Source organism: Dromiciops gliroides, chromosome 3 (assembly GCF_019393635.1).
Source record: "Dromiciops gliroides isolate mDroGli1 chromosome 3, mDroGli1.pri, whole genome shotgun sequence".
NCBI lineage: Eukaryota > Metazoa > Chordata > Mammalia > Microbiotheria > Microbiotheriidae > Dromiciops > Dromiciops gliroides.
Genome location: NC_057863.1, coordinates 641052373 through 641073305, shown reverse-complemented (window position 1 = coordinate 641073305; position 20933 = coordinate 641052373). Strand labels below are relative to the sequence as shown.

At 54.4% G+C, this 20933-nt stretch overlaps 1 protein-coding gene across 7 annotated transcripts in view; it reads left to right on the top strand.

Annotated features, from left to right (window-relative positions):
* AGRN (agrin) overlaps window positions 1–20933 on the top strand; it is a 93904-nt gene that overhangs the window by 31282 nt on the left and 41689 nt on the right. For 5 of the 7 annotated variants that reach the window (XM_043991656.1, XM_043991659.1, XM_043991658.1 and 2 more), the window contains exon 3: window positions 11194–11241. In XM_043991656.1, the coding sequence (XP_043847591.1) occupies window positions 11194–11241 (48 nt within the window). Of the gene's footprint in view, window positions 1–8475; window positions 10128–11193; window positions 11242–20933 lie in introns of those variants that run through there. The other 2 variants (XM_043991660.1, XM_043991661.1) reach the window with 2 other exon arrangements.

Here is a 20933-nt window from a genome sequence, read left to right as displayed (position 1 = left end):
ATGTCCCTGTGGTTGGGTCCAACTGGGAGGAGGGAAGGGTCAGCTTGGGGCTTCAAGCAGAGAAGGGTGGTCCGCCCAAGCTCGGGCACTGTGGCCCACCTCCCCAATCCTGGATCATCTATTCTATGTTCTACCCTTCCCATCCCATCCCTTTGTACCAAGACCCAGAAAGGACAGAAGGCAGTGGCCTGGCAGGGTTCCAGAGCTTCTGGGGGACCACTGGGTAACTAGGGGGCCTGGGTGACCTGGTCAGCTGTGACTAAAAGCAGAAAGGGAGGTAAGGAAGGGGAAATGGACAAGGGGACCCGAGGGATGAGGACTGCGGAATCACCTAAGCCGGCGTGTTCACGCAGACCCCCAGATGCACGCACATGCCATGGCATACACAGAGATGCACACAAGCCCACGGCACATACATGTGCAAGTCACACCATGGGCATATGAACAGATGTGTGTGTGCGCGCATGTGCATACATGGGTGTGAACACCGGTGCCCATCTGTGAACCCGGACCCAGACAGAAGCCAGCCAGCAAGCACACATGCACACATGCACTTGCACACAGATGCTTGGGCACACGGCCGGCCATCTATATGGGCACATCCTGTGTGTCCTGGCCTGGGTCGCTCACCTCTGAATGGAGGTGAATGAGCCAGTCAGTCCCTGTTTGGAGGTTGGGGTGGTAGGGGTTGGGGGGACGGTTCCAGTCCTGAGACACATTATCTCGGGGTGGGGGGGTGCGTAGTCACAAATGTCCCTTTTCTTTTCGATGCCCAGCCCTGGCCCAGGCCCAGAGGAGCCGTCCTGCCCATGAACCATTCATTGTCTTGTCCCCAGGCTCCTGGGAGCTGAGCCCAAGGGGCCCCGGGGAGGGGCGGACAGGACCGGGCCGTGGGAGGGGGCATGCAGCCCAGAGAGGCCTGCTGTCTGCTCGTCCCTCCTGCCAGCTGGGGGCTTTCACCTCTCTTTGTAACTTAGACCGTCTGGCAGGAGAATAGTCGGGCCATTTCCCACCCCCCACTGGGCCTCAGTTTCCCCAGCTTTCTAATGGGCTGTGTCAATCCTCAGGGCCCCAGGCACTGACGGAATCACAAATGATCCCAACTCAGAGGCCAGGGAAGGGAGGGCTGGGGAATCTCTCCCCTTCCCCTCACAGCCCCTCCCACTAACCCCCATCCACCTGCTTTGCAGCCCTCCCCGCTCTTGTCTAGAGATCTCCTGAGGACCCAGGCCTCTTTCTGAAGGCAGGCAGTGTTGTCCAATGGTTAGCGACCAGGGCTCCGGATGAGGGGGAGCTCTCCCCACTTCCTGTTCCTTAGCAGATGCTTGTTTTCTCATCTGAGTAGTGGGTCCACTTTCAGCTTTCCTATGGGGCTCTGGACCTTGCTTTAGGGGAGAAGGTCCCTGGGGATCTGACTGACCTTGACCTTAGCCTAGGTCTGGGGCTGTGGTGCCTGGCACATGTAGGTGGGATGCCCACCCTAGGCCTGGCAAAACAGATGGAATGATACATCCAAAGTGGGGAGGGACTTCAGAGGCTATTCAATCCATGTTACAGATAGGGAAACTGAGGTAGAGAGATAAAGGGCCGCTGAGCCCACCGGATTGAAAACTTGTACATGCATATGTCCACTCCCTGATCTCTTAGGCCGGCCTGTCTGGAGGTCTATATCTCCATGGATTTCTGTAGTCCCCAATAGAGGCCTGGAGCTGAACCCAGCTGGGAAGGGAAGGGGAAGGGAGAGGGGGAGGGGGGGTGTCAGTGTTTGAGGTCCTTCTGCCTCCCCCCCACTGGGCTGTTCAGAAGGGAAGCCAGGCTCCTCCCCTGAGGGGCCCCCATCCCTTTCAGGGGGAGCCAGTCCTTATTGTCCAGAGGGGGGTGGGGCTATCTGCATGAGAAAGGGCAGGGCTGGTTGCTATGGGCACTGGCCTGTGGGCAGAGATGGGGGGTGTCCCCTCAGTCTCCCAGCCTCCTCTGGGCTAGCCCTTCCCCTCCCCTCCCCCATGACCCACCCTGCCGGGGTAGCTGCTGTGTGTTTCAAATGTGTGAGATTTTGTGCTCCCCTGTAATAGCGGCATCATTCTGTGGGCCCGATGTGAAGGCCCCCAGGCCCCCCACCACCTGAGGGCCACCTGAGAGCTGGCAGCCCTGAGGCCCAGGAGGGGCTGAAGTCATGTGACTTCTCTAGCCCCCAAACCACAGGGAATTTGGAAGCTGCCCCTCTCCCTGGGACTCTACTTCCTTCTGGGCTGGAGGGAGGGAGGGAGGGAAGGGGGGTACTGCTCTTTTTGCAGCCTCAATGCCCCCTTTGTTTCTCTGTTCTCAGCTGGGACTCCAGCCCTGGGCTAAGGGTGGGGAGGCTGAGCTCTCTGGGCCCCCTCCCCCAAATGTGGACCTCTGGGTGCCAGCTCCGGCAGCTTCCAGCAGCAGGGCTCAGGCTGCCCCCCATTTCACCCCTCCCCCTGCCCACTGCACCTGTACAGAGGTAGTCTGGATAAAGGGTGAGGATGCTGGCCTGGACCTCACACTGCTGGGGCCTCCTGGGGAGGGAGCAGGGGGTCTGGGGACCTAGCGACCTTGAGCTAGTAATTCCCATTAGCACCCTTAGTTTCTTCATATGTAAAACAAGGGGCTTGGATCCAAGGCCCTTCCCAGGCTATTCTCTGGTCCCTTGGATGTTCCATAGTCTATATTCTAGGATCCTCCCAGCTCAGATGCACCAACAGGTCTCCTATTCCATGTTCTGAGGCCCTTCCTAGCTCTCACATTCTCTATTTTATATTCTAGGTTCCTCCTAGTCTTTATGTTCCATGTTCTCAGGCCCCTCCCAGTTCTCACATTCTCTGTTATGTTCTAGGTTCCTCATAGCCCCCACATTCCATGTTCTAAGGGTCCTCTGAGCTCTGACCTTCCATGCCCTCCTCTGACATTTTATTTTCTTGGGGCCTTTCCATCTCTGACATTTTCCATCCTAAGATCTCTCCTCACTTTGTCATTCTTTGTTCTAGTGTCTAGGACCCTCCCAGCTCTGACATTCTCTGTTCTAAAGTGCCTTTCCTATTCTAAGATTCCTCCCAGTTCTGATACTCCATGTTCTGTGTTTAAAGGTCCCCCTCCCAGCTCCTGACATTCTGTGACACTTCCTAGCTGTGTGAAGCTGGACAATTCACTTAAATCCGATCAGCTTCTCCACTGTCAAACAGCTACCAGCATCACCTGCCTCCCTAGGGTGGGTGTGAGGATCAAATGAGAAGATATCTCTAATGTGCTTACGCAGTGCCTGGCACAATATAGGAGCCTAATTAATGCCTGTTTGCCTCCCTCTCCTTCCCCTTCCTTTCTTCTTCGAAGGCCCCTCCCAGCTCTGAGTCTCTTTTCTGGGTTCAAGGGTCCCTCTGATATTCAGGACATTCTCAATTTTAAGGTCTCCTCTAGCCTATGTTGTAAGGTTCTTCTTTTTTTTTTTGCGGGGCAATGGGGGTTAAGTGACTTGCCCAGGGTCACACAGCTAGTAAGTGTCAAGTGTCTGAGGCCGGATTTGAACTCAGGTACTCCTGAATCCAGGGCCGGTGCTCTATCTACTGTGCCACCTAGCCGCCCCGTAAGGTTCTTCTAACCCTCGAAGGTTGTGATTCTGATTATTACGAAGCATCTCTTCATCTTGCCATTGGGTTTTGGGAAGGGATTGCCCCACCCCGTTATGTGATGGATTGTATAGTCTGGGAGTTGTTCAGCCGTTTCCCAGTTATGTTCAACTCTTCCTGACCCCATTTGGGGTTTTCTGGACAGAGATCCTGAAGTGGTTTGCCATTTCCTTCTTCAGCTTATTTTACAGATGAGGAAACCAGAGGCCAACAAAGTGAAGTGACTTGCCCAGGGTCACACAGCTAGTGTCTGAGGCTGGATTTGAACTCACCTAAATGAGTCTTCCTGACTTCAGGCCCAGCTCTTTGTGCACCATGGCGCCACCTAGTGGCTCTCGTAGCTGGGAGATCTGGGTCCTAGCTGTGTGTGACCCTGGGCCAAGTCCTTGGGCCTCAGTTTCCTCATTTGTAAAATGAAGGAGTTGGATTAAATGACTTCTAAGTTTCCTTCTCACTCTAAATCTCAGGCTCTACTTGTTGCCTTTGTCTCTCCCCAAACCGTCAGAGCCTCTGGGTTAGAGCTATTGTGTAGCCTTCCTCCCTTTCTTCCTCACCCAGATCAGCTCATCCTTTTTTTTTTTTTTTTTAGTGAGGCAATTGGGGTTAAGTGACTTGCCCAGGGTCACACAGCTAGTAAGTGTTAAGTGTCTGAGGCCGGATTTGAACTCAGGTCCTCCTGACTCCAGGGCCGGTGCTCTATCCACTGCGTCACCTAGCTGCCCCCAGATCAGCTCATCCTAACCGTCATTCTGTTTCCCTGCTCAAGTACTTGTCATAATTTCCTTGACCCCCTGGCATCGTGCCCAAACTCCTTGACCTGTCATTCTAGGCCACTTCAGTCTGGCCTCACCCAACCCCTCCATTTTAATATCTTGGCACTTCTCTATATTGAATACACCAATGACCGGTGGGTGGTGCTGTTGATGGAGCCCTGGAGTCAGGAAAACCTGAGTTCAAATGCAGCCTCAGACACTTAGTAACTGTGTGACTCTGGGTGAGTCACTTTACCTTGTTTGCCTCAGTTTTCTCATCTATAAAATGAGGATAATCTAACTTTCAGAGTTATTGTAAGGATCAAATGGGATGATATTTGTAAAGCGCTTAGCACAGTTGCTTCATGTAGCAGGCACTGGATACATGCTAGCTATTAACAATAACAATAATAATAATAATAATAATAATAATAATAATAATAATAATAATAATAATGGTGGTGGTAGTGGTACCTCCCCCCCCCCAATCCCAGGCACCTCTGCCTTCTCTGATCCCCTCTTGCCATCCCTTCCCTTCCATTCTCTCAAGATCTTTCTCTGACTGGCCCAGGGCAGGGATTAGCTCCCCCCATAATTCCCCTTTCCATGATACTTTAGGGTCTGTCCTTATTCCTGTTTTAAAGATGGGGAAGCTGAGGCTTAGGTGATTTGCCCAGAGTGTCAGTCAGAATTCAAACTCGGGTCCCTGTTGATTCCAAACCCACTCTACCATGTAGACATTTAAATGCTTGTTGACTGATTGAAGAACATGGGGCTGGTTCCACGGGGGATGCTCAGTAAATATGGCCTTGATTCAGGTGAATAGTGGACTTCCTGCTTTCCCAGGGAGCGCATGGCCCTGCTATCCTTCTGTCCACCCCTGTCCCTGATTTGGTTTGGGTCTGAGGAATAGCAGTGGAAAGAATGTTGGATTTTGAGCCAAAGATTCTGGGTTCAAATATTGCCTGTTACTATCCACAGGACCTTGGACAGTTTACTTAGCCTCAGTGACCTCTGAGGCCCCTTGTCCAGCTCTCAGGTTATGATCCTGTGGACTATTTAAGGAGTAGTTCATTTCTCTTGTCCAGTAGAGTCAATTCACTGCAAAGCCCTTCGTGATAAATTAAGTCCTATGAGCTTTCTGGGATGCTTGCAACATCTCTTGGACATGGTAGTTATTCATCCCAATTTTAGACTGAATTAATCCTCTGTGTAGATGAGGAGAAGATATTTGAGGGGGCAGCTAGGTGGCGCAGTGGATAAAGCACTGGCCCTGGATTCAGGAGGGCCTGAGTTCAAATGTGACCTTAGACACTTGACACTTACTAGTTGTGTGACCCTGGGCAAGTCACTTAACCCTCATTGCCCCACACAAAGAACAAAAAAAGCATATTTGAGGTCCCAAAGGCAGAATCTGAACCCAGGTTTTCTGCCTGGGCACTTGGGGGCCATGCCATACTGTTTCTTTGTCACAAGGATCAGAGGAGGCAGGGCCTCAGCCTAACAGGTGGAGCTGGGCATCATAGTAACCTGAGCTCCCTGGAACAATGCCTCCTCCCTCCCCCAGGGAATTCTGGACTGGGGGCAGAGATTTCTGTGCATTTAGCAACCCCAGTGACTCTTAGCCTTGAGTCCGGCTGGAATTGCTTGGGGGGGGGCAGGGAGGCCTGGGTAGCTTTGGGGAGCGTTGCTCCCTCCCTCTCCCCCCAGCTGGATCCGCAGTCAGTCTCTCAGGGCCCCCTTGGTCAGTCCTCTCCAGCCAAGGTCTTCCTCCCATGTGACGTGGCCATTTGGGGATCTTCACCCCCGCCCCGAATTTGAAATGGGAGCTGCCTCTCAGAGCCTTAGGCTGGAAGGCTCCTCGAGTCCCACTGAGGCAGGGCGGATTGTGCTCTGGGTCCTGGATGTTGCAGAGACTCCTCCCCATTGGAGCAGCCCCCAGGGTGCTCACAGCAGGACCCCAGGACACCCCCCATCCCCTGCTTCCCACTGCCCCAGGCCCTGAGTGGCCTCTTCCTGTGTCTGCACCTGGGGTGTGTGGAGCCCTTCTCTTGGGCCTCCTCCATGTAGCTCCCTTGGCAGCCACTAGGGGCCGCTGCTTCCCTGCAAGAAGAGCTGAATGAATGAGGGAGGGAGCTGAGGGAGTAGGGAGGAGGAGGGTGTGGATGGAGATGGGTCTGGCTTGGGTGGGGGTAAGCTGGTTTGTGACCCCCCCCCAAACCAGGGGTGCCTCTGAAGACCTGGGGGGTCACTCTTCTTGGCTCAATTTTTACAGAATCCGAGCTGGGAGAGAGGCTCATTGCTTTGGGGGGTCTCCTTAGGTATGACAAGGCTGGGAATGGTGGGGGAAGTTTTGGGGGGACTCTGGAACTGCCCCCCAGGATCCTGCCTGGAACTTGCCAGGTTATTTTCCCTGCTCTTCTCCTGCATCCCCCCCTCAGCCACTCATGTAGAGAGTTCAGGCTTCCAGGCATTTTTTCTCCTAAGTACACGCAGAGACCCCTTGATGTGCTGATATAGAAGCACACACACTCTGATGGCCGGACACAGCGATATCCTCGCACCAAGATACTCTTAGATGTGTTGACAACCTCAGACACATATACACTGACTCACACATTTAGTGACACAGACATCCATTCCGACATTAGAATCAGATACCCAGACCTACTCCCACTAATAGCGTTATACCAGTCCCACTGACACACTCACACTAAGACCCCCACCCTGACACACTCAGCCCCACTGACACCCATAGACCCCCCCACCCCGACACACAGCCCCACTCGCCCACTCACATAGAAACCCCTATCCTGACACACTCAGCCCCATTGGCCTACTCACAGAAACTTCCAACCTGACAGCCCCACTGGCTCACTCACACATAGACCCCTACCCTGACACACTCAGCCCCACTGACACACATAGACCCCCCACCCTGACACACACAGTCCCACTCACATAGAAACCCTCATCCTGACACACAGCCCCACTGGCCCACTCATAATAAACCCCCAACCTGACACACTCAGCCCTATTGACACACACACACACACACACACATAGATCCCCAACCTGACACACTCACACACAGACCTCCAATCTGACACTCAGGCCTACTGACAATACTCAGGATAAATTCCCAACCTGACACATTCAGCCCCACTGACACACTCGCACATAAACCTCCAACCTGACAGAGCCATTGACATTCACACATAGACTCCCAACCTGACACACTCGGCTCCACTGACACAACCGGACATACCCCAATGTACAAACATGCCTAGACAAAGTAACATGGGGCTCACATTGACCTGCTGATTCCTGTGGATGCTGACACCCTCAGATCCCCTGACACAGCCACACCCACCCACCCCATTATTGCTCTGACACACGCATAGTGATGCTGGGTCGTGGCTGACACTGACATGTTCAGACACCCAAAGACTCAGGTGTGTGGATGCCCTCCCCTTGGCAGATAGATGCATGAACACCCACCACCACTGACACACTCCCCCAGTGATACACAGCCATGCACAGTGACAGTCAGATGGGATGACTGCACCTCTTCTGGGCACACTCAGGCTTCCACCCAGACAAAGCTAGAGCTGTGTCCATAGGTATTGAGAAAGAAGCGCACTTGGAGACCAGTTTACACCCATATGTGGACACACGGATGCTCAGTCCCTTCATCCCCCAACACTGATACACACAAATCCCTTGTCACAGACACGCCCTGACACACACACACACACGGATACATGATAACAGAAGAAAAACAGGAGATCCCCCAAATGCTCTGCACCCACATACCTAGGGAGAATAGGGAAGTGGGGACCAGACTGGGGCGAGGGTGCTCTGCGCCCCACCCCCACCCGGGAGCACATCTAGGAACCGTCCCCCCCCCACATTGCTGACTCTGCCTCTCTGCTGGGGCCCCTCCCTGCCCCGCGTCCCTGCTCCCACCTGGCCCCCCCAGCCCAGTTCCATGCCTGTCCCCACCCCCACCCCCCCTCGGCGCTCCTTCTCCTTTTGTGCGATCCCCGCCCGCTCCTGTGTCACTCCCGCCCTGCCCTCCCTCCCTCGCTGGCTCACTCCTTCTCCTCGGTGCTCGCCTGCTCTTGCGGGCTGAGGGCTCCCCCAGGACGGCGGAGGGCTCCCCGGGGACCCCTTCCTTTGTTTCTCCGCTCCCCCTCCCTCCTGCCGGCCGGCCTCGTTGGGGGCCCTCTCGCTGCCTCCTCGGAAGCTTCCTGCTTTCTCTGCTCACGCTGCCGCCGCTGGCTGCCTCTCTCTGCCGATCGCCGCCGCCCCCCAACACTGAGGCTGGCGAGGAGGAGGCGGGAGGGAGGGAGCGTCGGCTGTGCCTCTGCCTCTGCCCCAGCCTCCCGAGCCAGCCCGTCTGCCTGCTGCTCCCGGCCCTTTCTTCTCGCGGCTGTCCAGCCCTGCTCCTTGCTGCCCGGCCGCTGCCCGCTCCGCTCCTCTCCGGCCGTCGGACTGGCCTCCGGCCGCGGGCCGGGTCTCCCGCCGCCGCACCGTCTCCTGCTTCACCAGCTTTCCCGAGCCGCCCTTCTGCGGGGAGGGAGCCTGGGACCTGGCACCCAGAGAGGGGCTAGCACCAGCTCTACTGGAAAGAGCCCTTGGGGAGCCCCGGAGCTGGGCCCCCTGCGAGGAGGAGGAGGAGGAGGAGGAGGGGGAAGAGGAGGAAGAAGAAGAGGAGGAGGAGGAAGAGGAAGAAGAGGAAGGGGGCTGCGCTTTCCCAGAGCCCTGCCCTTCCCCAAGTGAAGCTGGGCACCAGCCCCGCCTGAGGGTCCCAGCAGCATGAGGAGGGGGGCCAGCCCCCAGGGGATGAGCAGCCAGTGGCCCCAGCCTGGGCGGGGCAGGCGATGGGGCGTGGAGAGGCCCCAGGTGGGCTTGCTGCTGAGCCAGAGCCTTGGGGAGCTGCTGTGAGGGCCGGCAGGGGGGCCCAGGAGCGCCCGGGGAGGATCGGGAATGCTTGGCCCCTGTGCTTCTAGAGGACAGAGGTGACCCTCCCGCCCCCGGCCAGGTGTCCTGGAGAGAACTGGGGACGCTTCCCCCCTCCCCCCAACTTTGGGGTTCTAATTGAGCCCTGGGAGGGGGCCTGGGGGGTGCTGCGGGCTTGGCTTTCGGGCACATTCCACCTGCTTCCCCAACAAGTTGGGCTTCGAGGGAGCCGTCTGCCCTCTGGGCTCCCGTGCCTGGACTCCTTCCCACTTAGAGAAGCCAGAGTGACTGAAGCCGCCCCCCTTCCCCCAAGCCGCTCCTTCAGCTTGTGACTCCGCCGGTCGGCTGCCGGTGGATTTGTGATCCCCAGCCCTCCCCACCCCTGGGTCCTTCAGGTTGTCTTCTTCCGTCCCTGACTGCGAGCAACTTCTTGGGGTTTTCAAGATGGGGGGAGTGGTCTCCCCCCTGCTCGGCTTGGGGCGGCTCGGGCTTTGGGCGTGACCCCCTCTTGGAGGGCAGGCAGTGGCCTGGGTCCAGGCCGGCCCAGGGGCCCCCAAGGGGGGCGTGGCTGCCGTGGCGGGGCCCAGGGCCAGGGCCATGACCGCCTGCCAGTACCCCGCGATGTCCTCGGCCCTGGATCGGGACCAGCTGTATCAGCACAAGGTCTCCCTGGTCGTCCGCTACTTCATGATCCCCTGTAACATCTGCCTCATTCTCCTGGCCACCTCCACGCTGGGCTTCGCCGTCCTTCTCTTCCTCAACAACTGTAGGTGTCTCAGGCCCCTTGGAAGGAGCCGCGGTCACCCTTGGGTGTCCTGCCCCATTGGCCTTTCTCAGTATCTCCCTGATGTCTCTTTGGCCCTGCCTCTGCCCTCTGAGCTGCCCCCCCTTCCAGAGGGAGGGTAGAAGGGGGTGGGTGGGTGGGTTAGAGGGATCTGAGTGGGTTGGCTTAGCTTTGGATGTGGGCATCAGAAGTGGCCAGCCTGCAGCGCAGGGGGCGACCCTGGATTCCTGGGTCCCCAGCAGACCAGTCTCATGGCCTGGGTGTATTGGGAGAGGTTCATGCCCTCATGCAGAAGGGAATCCTCCACCTGGACTGTGACCCAGGGACCATTGGGGTGGGGAGCTGGCTCTGGACTGAGAAGGTGGGGGATGGAAGGGTCTGGGGGGGAGGTGGAGGACATGCTGGCACTGCACATGGGGGGAGGGCCCGTAGCTTCTCTCCTCTTCTTTTTCTTTGCTCCTGCTGAACTTGGTGGGGGGAGGAAATTGGGGGGGGGGCTTGATGTAGGGCTAGGAGCAAAGAGCTTGGACAATGAGGACTCTTCTACGTGCCTGGGCTGGGGGGCTTCTTCTTGAGCCCCAGCAGGACAATGGCTCAGCCCATTCACTTTTCCAGTCTTACTCATATCAACTTTGGTTCTGTGGTCACTGGCCCCAGGGGAGGGGCTGGGCATTCCTGGGCCTTCCCTGTTCTCCACTCAATTCCCCATTCTGTGCTTCCCTCTTCCCTCTCTCTGGAGGGCCGGCCGGCTGATTTACTAGGGCCTAAGGTTGGGAAAAGCTCAGGTTTTTGTGCCGTCTGCTGCCGGGGGTGCCCCTTCATCTTGCTGTCTGTGGATGAGGGGGTTACTGGTTGGGTAGGGACAAGAGTCTGTGAGGTGGTCTTGAGTCTCCCAAAGGGAAGTCATGCTTAGGAGGTGAAGGGTTTTAACTGGCTGCTGAATGAAGTCGAGAAGCCCAGAATGATACCAGCTGTGGGGGCATTAGGTGGGGGGCAGTAACTGGTGGACTCTTGAACCCTAACATCTGTGTCTTTTCTCTATTTGCAGACAAACCTGGGAATCACTTCACGCAGCCACCCCCGACGCCTCCAGATGGTGAGTGGGGGCCAGAACCTTCTGGGGTCACTCTGGGCAGTCCTGTTCTGGAGCCAGCATCTAGACGATCCACCTTGTGGGGGAGGTTGGGATGGGAGCCGACGGTGGAGATGGCTACGTTCAGAATCCAGTCCCCAAGTGGTCACATTCAGGGCTTGGTGGCAGGAGGGTCACACATGGTTGGGGTTCTGGACGGTTGCACCCAGGTGATTGAGCTCAGAGGTCAGCCGTGTAGCCACCCCCTTCTCCCTGGGGATGTGGTTCTGACCTAACCAGCCACGTCTGTCTCCCAGCCCAGTAGCCACGGCCCATGTCCACGTCCTACTTCTTTCTGATGACCAGGCTCTTGTCCATTTTGGGGTATCCTTGAAGCCTCGTTCAGGGGAGGAGAAGCTTCTCTTTGCTGCGCAGGGAAGGGAGCCTGGGCTTCAGTGACTGGCTGTCCAGTGGTATAGGGTCAGAGGTCATGGTCTGGCAGTTAGGACCTGGTGTCAGGTGCTCTGAGGCAGCCACCGGCTTAGGTCTGTAATATCTGGTTGTCCCCATGGGGCCCTTGGGCACCCTCAGGCCTGTGGGTCAGGGGTCCAGGGAGGACTAGCCAACTCATAGCACTGGCCTGGAACATAGTAGGCACTTAATAAATGCTTGTTAGTTGAATGATTGAAGCCAAGGGGGTGAGATACTGAGATTCTGGACAATGGGGCAATACGAGGCAGATATGTATGTCTGAGTTCCCTCTGGTCAGTGTGTGTGGGAGTGTGTGGGTATGACACCCAGAGCCTCCTGGGGACCTAGAAGGAGACAAGTTGTAGATGCTTGTTGGGTTTGGAGGCCATGATGAAGAGGACAGAGCCAGGGAGGCTCTGTGTGCTGTGTCAGGCGTGGGGCTGGGCCACAGGGTGTCTACATGCAGTCCTGTCTAGCTCTGGGATTCTCTGATCCTACCAGAACCAAGTAGTCCAGAGGGGGACCTTGGGGAGGAGGAAGAGGAGGGAGGGAGGGGGAGGAGGAAGAGGAAGAAGAAGATGGTGTGCCTGGGCAGGCCAAGGTCATGGAGGGCTCTGGGGAGCCCCCTTTGGACAAGTGCATCAGATCCACATCCAGCCTTCCTCTGGGAAGCTGCCTCTTAGAGCAGTTAAAGTATTGCCTCTGAAGTCAGCAGACTTGGGTTCAAATCTTGCTTCTACTTACCACCTGTGTGACTTTGGGCAAGTGACCTGAGCTCTCTGGACCCCCATTTCCTCCTCTAAAAGGGAAGGGAGATTCCTTCCAGGAAGAGTTCTTATCCCATAAAGACAGAGGTCTGGTCAATGAACGCTATGAGCCAGGGCTAGAATCCCTGTGGTGGGGGACACCCCTCCTTGCAAGAGACAGAAGCTCTAAGGGGTCCTCACTTGTCAGTTCCTGGCCCAGGGAGCCACCTGGGGCTGTCCTGCATTAGAGGGGAAAGCCCCAGCATCCTCTGTGGGGCCTTGCTGTCTGGGCAGGGATCCTAGGGATGGTGGACTGCATGCTTCTCTTCCCCAAGCTCCCCTCCCTCCCTGTGTTCCTGAGCCTCATTAATTAGCACTAACCTTGTTAATTAGCATTCCTGCCGCTGTGGGTCCAGAAGCAAACCCAACAGCCGCCTCCTCTTAGTGCAAACTTCTAGAGCAGAACCTCTGTGGGGACTGAGGGATGGGATCCCCCTCTCCCTGCCTCCCTCCCTGCAGCCGCCTTCCTCTCTTCTCCATCATTCTCCCTCCCTTTGCCTCGTGAATGAATCCTCTGCCCTGCCCAGGCTGGGCCTGGGGTCCCCACTGTTCCTATTCCTGAAGGTTGGGCCTCCTTTTTGAGGGAGAAATCCATTTGGGCCTGAGGCAGTATCCCAGATTCCTCTTGTCCTGTTCTCCATCTCTTCCTCCCTCTCCTCCCCTCCTCAAAATCCATCTGGGTAAGTGGGACCATTGTCCCTCCCGCCTTCCAGGCTGTAATTGAGCTAATGTGAGTCAGGGAAGAATGGAGACCTTTTAGGCTGATGGGGAGGGAGGCTCCCAGCTGTTCAGGTCTCTCCTGCCCAGAGGCCCTTGTTCCCTGTTTTCAACCCCACCCAGGCCCTGACCTCTGCTCCCAACTCTGCCCTGCCCATGGGGGAGTTGGAAGAGGCCCTCCCCACAGTAGAAATGTGGCTGAGGGTAAGGGCAAGTAGGGTGGGCTCGTCTGCCAAGTTGAGTGAAATTCTAAGATGAAGATTATAGGATCTGGAGGTGATGGACTATGGTGGGGAAAACATGGGGTTTGAGGTCCTTGGAGGGCCGTGGGTTCGAATCCTATCTCCCTTCTTTACTGTGTATAATCTTGGGCAAATGTGTTGATATCTCTGGTCCTCAGTTCCTTCATTGATAAAGGAGGGGTGGCGGTAAGGGGGAGAAGGGGGCTGGTACAGTTGACCTCTAAGGTCCCTTCTAGAGTGGACGATGACCCTAAAACTCATCTAGTCCAATCCCTCCATTTTACAGATGAAGAAACTGAGGCCCATAAAGGTGAAGTGACCTAGGAGCCTAGCGCTTAGAGAACGCCATGTCATCTTGTCATAGATGAAGAAACATTAGGTGTTCCTTGTCTCCCTCGATGGAGTATAATAAGTAACTTGAGAGCAGGGATTGTTTTCATTGTCTGTATTTATACCCTTAAGGCCTCGGGAGGTGTGTGGCCCATAGTTGTTGTTGAGTCATATCAGTCCTGTCTGGCTCATCATTGACCCCATTTGGAGTTTTCTTTTCTTTTCTATTTTTTTTTTTGCGGGTCAGTGGGGGTTAAGTGACTTGCCCAGAGTCACACAGCTAGTAAGTGTCAAGTGTCTGAGGCCGGATTTGAACCCAGGTACTCCCGAATCCAGGGCCGGTGCTTTATCTACTGCGCCACCTAGCCGCCCCCATGGAGTTTTCTTAGCAAAGGTACTGGACTGGTTAGTCCATTTCCTTCTCCAGCTCATTTTACATATGAGGAAACTGAGGCAGACAGGGTGAAGTGACTTGCCAAGGGTTATACAACCAGGAAGTATCTGAGGCCAGATTTGAACTCAAGAAGATAAGTCTATCCACCATGCCATCTAACTACCCTATGACCCATAGCAGGATTTTAATTAAATGCTTTTTGATTGATTTAAGAAATAGGCCCAAAGAAGTTAAAAGATTTACCTGGGGTCACACAGAAGGTGGCCAAATCTAGGTGACCCTGTAGATAAGGCACTGGATTCAGAGTCAGGAAGTTCTGGCTCTGCAAATCCAGCCTTAGATATTTACTAGCTAGTCACTTGCCCCTGCCTCAGTTTCCCAGTCTGTCAAGTGAGGATAATAAGGGCACCTCCTTTCCAGGGTTGTTGTGAAGACCAAATGAGATAACACATTATTTGCTTCATAAACATAAGCTGTTGCTATTTAGTATCATGCAAACTTGGGCCCCTCTGACTCCAATTTCAGTGCCTTTACCCACTGTCCCATACTGCCTCAGCAACCCTATGTTCAGCTCAGCATCAGCGGGGAGGGCAGGAGAAGGAGGAGGCAGAGACCCTGCCCAAGGGGAACGTGAAGCCTGACTGGGGAGACAGGATGCACCCACAGGAAACATTACAGAGTGATGGTAGAGGAGACAGTGTATAATTAAGTGCCGCCGTGAGGGCAAGTGTTGGAGCTGCCCGGGGAAGCTGGATAGCAACCAGAAGGCTCCCAGTGGTCAGACCAGACTTCCTGGAGGAGGCTGTCCTGAACAGAGCCTTGAACTATAGGCCTAGTGGGAGTCTCCCCTTTCCACCTTTGTGGCCTGTGGGGTCTGGAGGGCCCATTGTTCACATAGAGATAGCAGGGCCTTCAGTGGTTTAGAGATTCTGGGGGAGGCTGGGAGTCTGAGCTTGTCCCCCTCTATGCCCCCAACCCAGTCTATCCTCTGGCTTACGATGTGACTTGCCCATTCTGTCCATGCTGTGCTTCTTGTGTGGGTCATATGTGTTATATGTGATACACTGGGGCGTGCCTCCCCTGGGGTTACCCAGGCTCTGCCCCGTGCAGCCAGCTCTGGCCTCTGGGGCTGCCTTTGAAGTTGGTTTCAGGTCTTCCCCATGACCCCGGGAGAGATTTTCTTGTCTTTCTTGATCCTCCCACCCACCCTTTCTCAGCTCTAGAGGACAGAGCTGGGACTCCACTGACTGCTTAATTAATGATCTTAACTTAATTAGCCTGGGTGGTTTCCACAGACCAAGTGACCTCTGGAGGGAACATTGGGAGGGGGAAGGGATGGGGGCAGTTAGAGATCATGTGCCTGTCTCTGACTTGACCATTCCAGTGGCCCCAGGGAGACTTCTGGGGGAAGGAGGAGGGAAGAGGGAGGGAGGCCCCTCTGTGGGGCACTGGGCTGTAATCCCGCCTCCCACAGATACATGCCTGCTGGCAGCCCCCCCTCCGCACTACTGTACTGAGAGTTCCCATGGATACATCACTGGCCTCAGAAAGCAGCTAATACTTGTCCAATGAATGAATTAGTTCCCTTCTCTCTAACCCCCAATCCTTATTCATTGGGCCTTTATCCATCCCCCCAAACCCTCCTCCCTAATAAACTCTCGTTCCTCCCTTCTGAGCCCCCATCCCTCTTTACTGAGCCTCCATCCCCTTTGCTGAGCCCTCATCCCCCTCACTCATTAAGTGAGTCCCCTCCTTCTAATGGAGTCCCCAGGGCCCCTCCTCCATGATCCCCTCATCTCCCTCATCAGACTCTTGTTTCCTCCCCACCACCTCATAGACACATCCAAAGACCTAGATGCTGATTTTTCAGGTTCTTAACAATGAGCAATCACCCACCCTTCTTCTTTCTTCTTCTTTTTTTCTTTTTTTTGGGGTGGGGGTGGGTGGGGTGGGGCAATTAGGGTTAAGTGACTTGCCCAGGGTCACACAGCTAGTACGTGTCAAGTGTCTGAGGCTGGATTTGAACTCAGGTTCTCCTGAATCCAGAGTCAGTGCTTTATCCACTGTGCCACCTAGCTGCCCCCACCCCCACCCCTCTTCTTTTTTTTTTTAGTGAGGCAATTGGGGTTAAGTGACTTGCCCAGGGTCACACAGCTAGTAAGTGTTAAGTGTCTGAGGCCAGATTTGAACTCAGGTTCTCCTGAATCCAGAGTCAGTGCTTTATCCACTGCGCCACCTAGCTGCCCCCACCCCATCCTTCTTAATGGCTACCTTAGGGGATTGTAGAGACTGGGGGCTTGGCAGATGCTAGTGTGGGAGAAAAGCAAATTCTCCTATGGGGACCCAGTCGGGGTCAAGGGAGACATTCCAAAGGCATGTGTTGATCATAGAGGCCCAGGTTGGGGAACTCTCCCCAAGTCACCACCCCAATCTGCGCCTTGGTTTTATCAAGGTAGCTTTAGGTGCATGAGAGTGAGAGCAACGAGTGATGAGGATGGGTCGGGGTCTGGGCTGAGCCAGAGAGGCAGGCTCACTCTTAGAACCTTGTGGGGATTAGAGTGTGCTCCCCATTCTTCCTTATGAAATCATATTTTGGGAGCAGGGAACAGGTCCCTAGGAGGAAATGGCAGGTTCCTGGAGAAGAGTGTGACAAGTAGGAGTGTGGGTGGGGGCTCCCTCCCCCAACCTCCTTTCCTCTTTTCTCCTCCCCCACCCCCACTGCCTCCCTCCCTCTCCCTCTCTCTTTAAACCTGTCAGTCTTCTAAAAAAATTATTGATGTCTTTTGTCCCTACATCACCTTCATTTCCCAATCTATTCTTCCCCCACCCCTTCTCAGGCAGTCATCCCTTATGACAAAGAAATAGAAAGGGGGAAAACTAACCATCCTCTTCTTTCTTCACGGAAACCAAGTTTGCCACGATCTGCTGTGTTCCCCTTCCATTTGCCACCTTTGCAGAGAAGAGGGGGAGCTGTGTTGTCAGTCCCGTCTCCTGTTCTGGGTCAGGCTTGCTTATCATTGATATCATCCTGTTTCCATTCTGTTGCTGTTCTCATCCTCCCACTTAAATTGTTTCAGTTTTTGTGTAAACTGTTTCCCTCTTGACTGCTTGCTCCACTGTGCATCAGTTCATCCACATCTTCCTACACTTCTCAGCATTCCTTATTGTTTCTTACAGCACAGAAAGATTCCATTGGGGCAGCTAGGTGGCACCATGGTGAATAGTGTTCCTGGTCTAGAGTCAGGAAGACTCATCCTCCTGAGTTCAAATCTGGCCTGGGGGGGGGTGGCTACGTGGCGCAGTGGATAAAGCACCAGCCCTGGATTCAGGAGGACCTGAGTTCAAATCCGGCCTCAGACACTTGACACTTACTAGCTGAGTGACCCTGGGCAAGTCACTTAATCCCCATTGCCCTGCCCAAAAAAAAAATCTGGCCTCAGACACTTACTGGCTGTGTCATCCTGGGCAAGTCACTTCACCCTGTTTGCCTCAGTTTCCTCATCTGTAAAATGAGCCAGAGAAGGGAAATGGCAAAACCACTCCAGTGTCTTTGCGAAGGAACCCCCAAGTGGGGTCACAACTGAAAACAACTGAACAACAACAAAGATTCCGTTGTGTTCGGGTGCTTAGCCATTTTCTTTTCTTTTCTTTCTTTTTTTTTTTTTTTTTGCGGGGCAATGAGGGTTAAGTGACTTGCCCAGGGTCCCACAGCTAGTAAGTGTCATATGTCTGAGGCCGGATTTGAACTCAGGTCCTCCTGAATCCAGGGCCGGTGCTTTAACCACTTCGCCATCTAGCTGCCCCCAGCCATTTTCTTTTGTCAGGCTCATCAATGTGGTCTCCCTGTCTAGGCCTGTGCTTTGCTGCTCTGTTGGGAACACCGGGGTGGGAGTGGGGCGCAGGCCCTACCTCTGGGGACTAGATACCGAGCATGGTTTAGGATGAGGTTGTGTGACATGAGAAAGAGGCTTTGGCGTCAGAGGGCCTGAGGTCAAATCCTGCCCTTGTTATTGATGACCTGTGAGACCTGTGACAGATGAGCCCGTATGCTCATCTGTATAATGTGGGTGTTGGCCTAGTTGGCTGCTGAGGCCCCTTCTGGCTCTGTCTGTTATTCTATGATGTGATCAAGGGCCAGGGATCCCTTGTCAGTTCTTGGGGTGTAGGGGTGACAGTGGGGTACAGTCATCTGGGAAGGTTTCCTAGAAGAGATGTGCCCAGGTCAGGCTGCACCAGGGCTGTTGTGGGAGGGGCCATAGACTGAGGAAAGGCCGAGCTGGGGTTGGGGTGGCCCCAGGGGAGCTGCTCAGCCCTTTGTAGAGTCTTATCTGTGTCTGGCGATTGGAGAATAGGTGACCCAAGAAGCTCTAATGTGAGGTGTAGAGTCTGTGGCCAGACTCTGGAGAGGGAGGCACTATGTGGAGGCCAAGAGGGCTCTGGAGACACATTTACCTGGCCCGATCTGGGACAGTGCTCTTTGTCCTAGACTTGGCAGCTCCAGATTTGCCATCAGAGGATCTGGACTGAGATCCTGATCAAGTCCCTTAACCTCTGAGCCTCAGTTTCCTCATCTGTAAAATGAGGGGGTTGCACCAGGTGGCTGAGGTCTAACCAGCTCTGAGGTCCCTTTGAGCTCTGGAGCTGGGATCCACTGGTGCCGTGGTTCCTTCTCACCCTTCTCAGCACAGCCTCCACGCTCCTTCCCACTTCCTGTGTCCCACAGGGCTTGTGTGGGTGGTTCGCTCTGGAAGGATCAGGAAACAGAGTTTCTCTGATTATTCCCCAAAGGCCCATGACTGGTACCAGCTTTGCCCTCGGGCACGGCATCTTGGTTGAACTGAGTGACTCTGCCCAATCCAATCCAATCTAACAAGCATTTATTAAGTGCCTACTGGGTATGAGGGACTGCGTTAGGCATTAGGGAGACGGATAGGCTGGTGGGGCTGATGTCTGACATGGAAGTCCCCTCCCTTTCCCTCCCTACCGCCCCACCCCACCCCCGCCTTCCAGGCCCCTCTCTGGGAGTTGTTCCTTTGGACATCACTTCTTTCCCTAATTTGAAGTCTCATGCTCTGGATCCTTTAAAAGCCCGTTCTTCACCCCCTTAAAAAACTCCCACTTGACCCCACCATCTCTCCAAGTTTCCGTCCTCTCTCTAGTTCTCCTCCCTTTCTCAGCTAAATATCTAGAGGAGGCTCTCACTGCTTCCACATCCCTCCTCATCTCTCTCGCTTCTCAGCCCCTGGCTGCTGACCTCATCCTTCAGCCGGAGCTGACCTTTCCTAAGATTCCCGTGATCTCTTAATTGCCAGATCTGATGACCTTTTCTTAGCACTCATCATTCTTGACCTAGAGCAGCTGACGTGGTTAGCCGTTCCTTCCTCCTGGATGCTCTTATCTCCCTGGGCTTTCAGGATCTCTCTTGGTTCTCTCCCTCCTGTCTGTGTGGCCTCTTCTTTTCAAGATTGTCCTCATTCTCCTTCCACTCCCTGTGCTTGGACACTTCCCAGGGCACTGGCCTGGGCCTTTTGCTCTCCACATGCTTTGTACTGGTGATCTGATTGCCCCGGATAGTTTTCCCTGCTCTGCCCATGACCCCCCCCCCATCATTCTCTCTCTAGCCCTGTTGGCCCTCCTGAATACTAGACCTGCACCTTCAACTTTTAGACCTGAATATCCCCTACGTGTCTCAAATACATGTCCAAAACAACTCACCATCTTTACCCTCAAACTCGTTCCTCTTCTTAACTGTTCAATTTCTGTTGAGGTACTGCCAGCTTAACAACCTCAGAGTCACCCTCCGCTCTTCCTCTCTCCCTCCCTCATGCCCTATCCCTTGCCCAGGCTTGGCCATTCTATATATTTCCCATTGACCCCCTTCCCTCTTCTCACCTCCCAGCCCCCTAATTCAAACCTCCCTCACCTTTCTATTGGGTTATTGCAAAAGCCTCCCATTTGGCCTCCCTGCCTCAAGGTTCTATGCTGATACACGGTCCATGCAGCCGCCTAAACATTATTCCTGAAGCACATGCCTGACCATTGTCACCACCTGTGACCTCTTGGCATTTAACTGGTTGGCCCCCATATGCCACATTTGGTCTCTCCTCCTCTCTGTGGCTTTACACCGGTTGTCTGTAATGCCTTTCATCCATCCTTTCTTGCCTCAGGCCCAGCTTCCTTCTAAACTCCATTCACATGCCATCTCCTACAGGCAGCCCATCCTGATTTCCCTCCCAATCCTACAAGCTGTTGGCACCTTCCCCTAGGAAAATGCTTTCCTTTAATTTTCTATGTATCTGCTTCTTCTTCAGGTAGAGGGTAAATCCCTTGAGGGCAGGATCCCCCCCCCCTTCACTTTTATCTTTGCTTCCCCTGCTTGGCCAGTGCCTGACACAAAGTAGGTGCTTGTTTCTGGAGGGTTACCATATGTAAATGGATAAGTATGTGTAAGACAATTTGAGGAGGAGAAAGCCCCAATAACTAGGGATGTAAAGGAAAGCTTCAGCTGAGTCTTTTTGTTTTGTTTTGTTTTTGTTTTTGTTTTTCGGTGAGGCAGTTGGGGTTAAGTGACTTGTCCAGGGTCACACAGCTAGTAAGTGCTGCTGAGTCTTGAATGAAGGTGGGGCTTCCAAGGGGTTCACCCTGAGGAAGGGGTGCATTCCAGGTGTGGGGAACAGGGACACGAAATGAGATGCCAAGTGCAAGGAGTAGCAACTGATGGGGTTTGGCTGAGATGTAGGGTATGGGGAGGGTGGC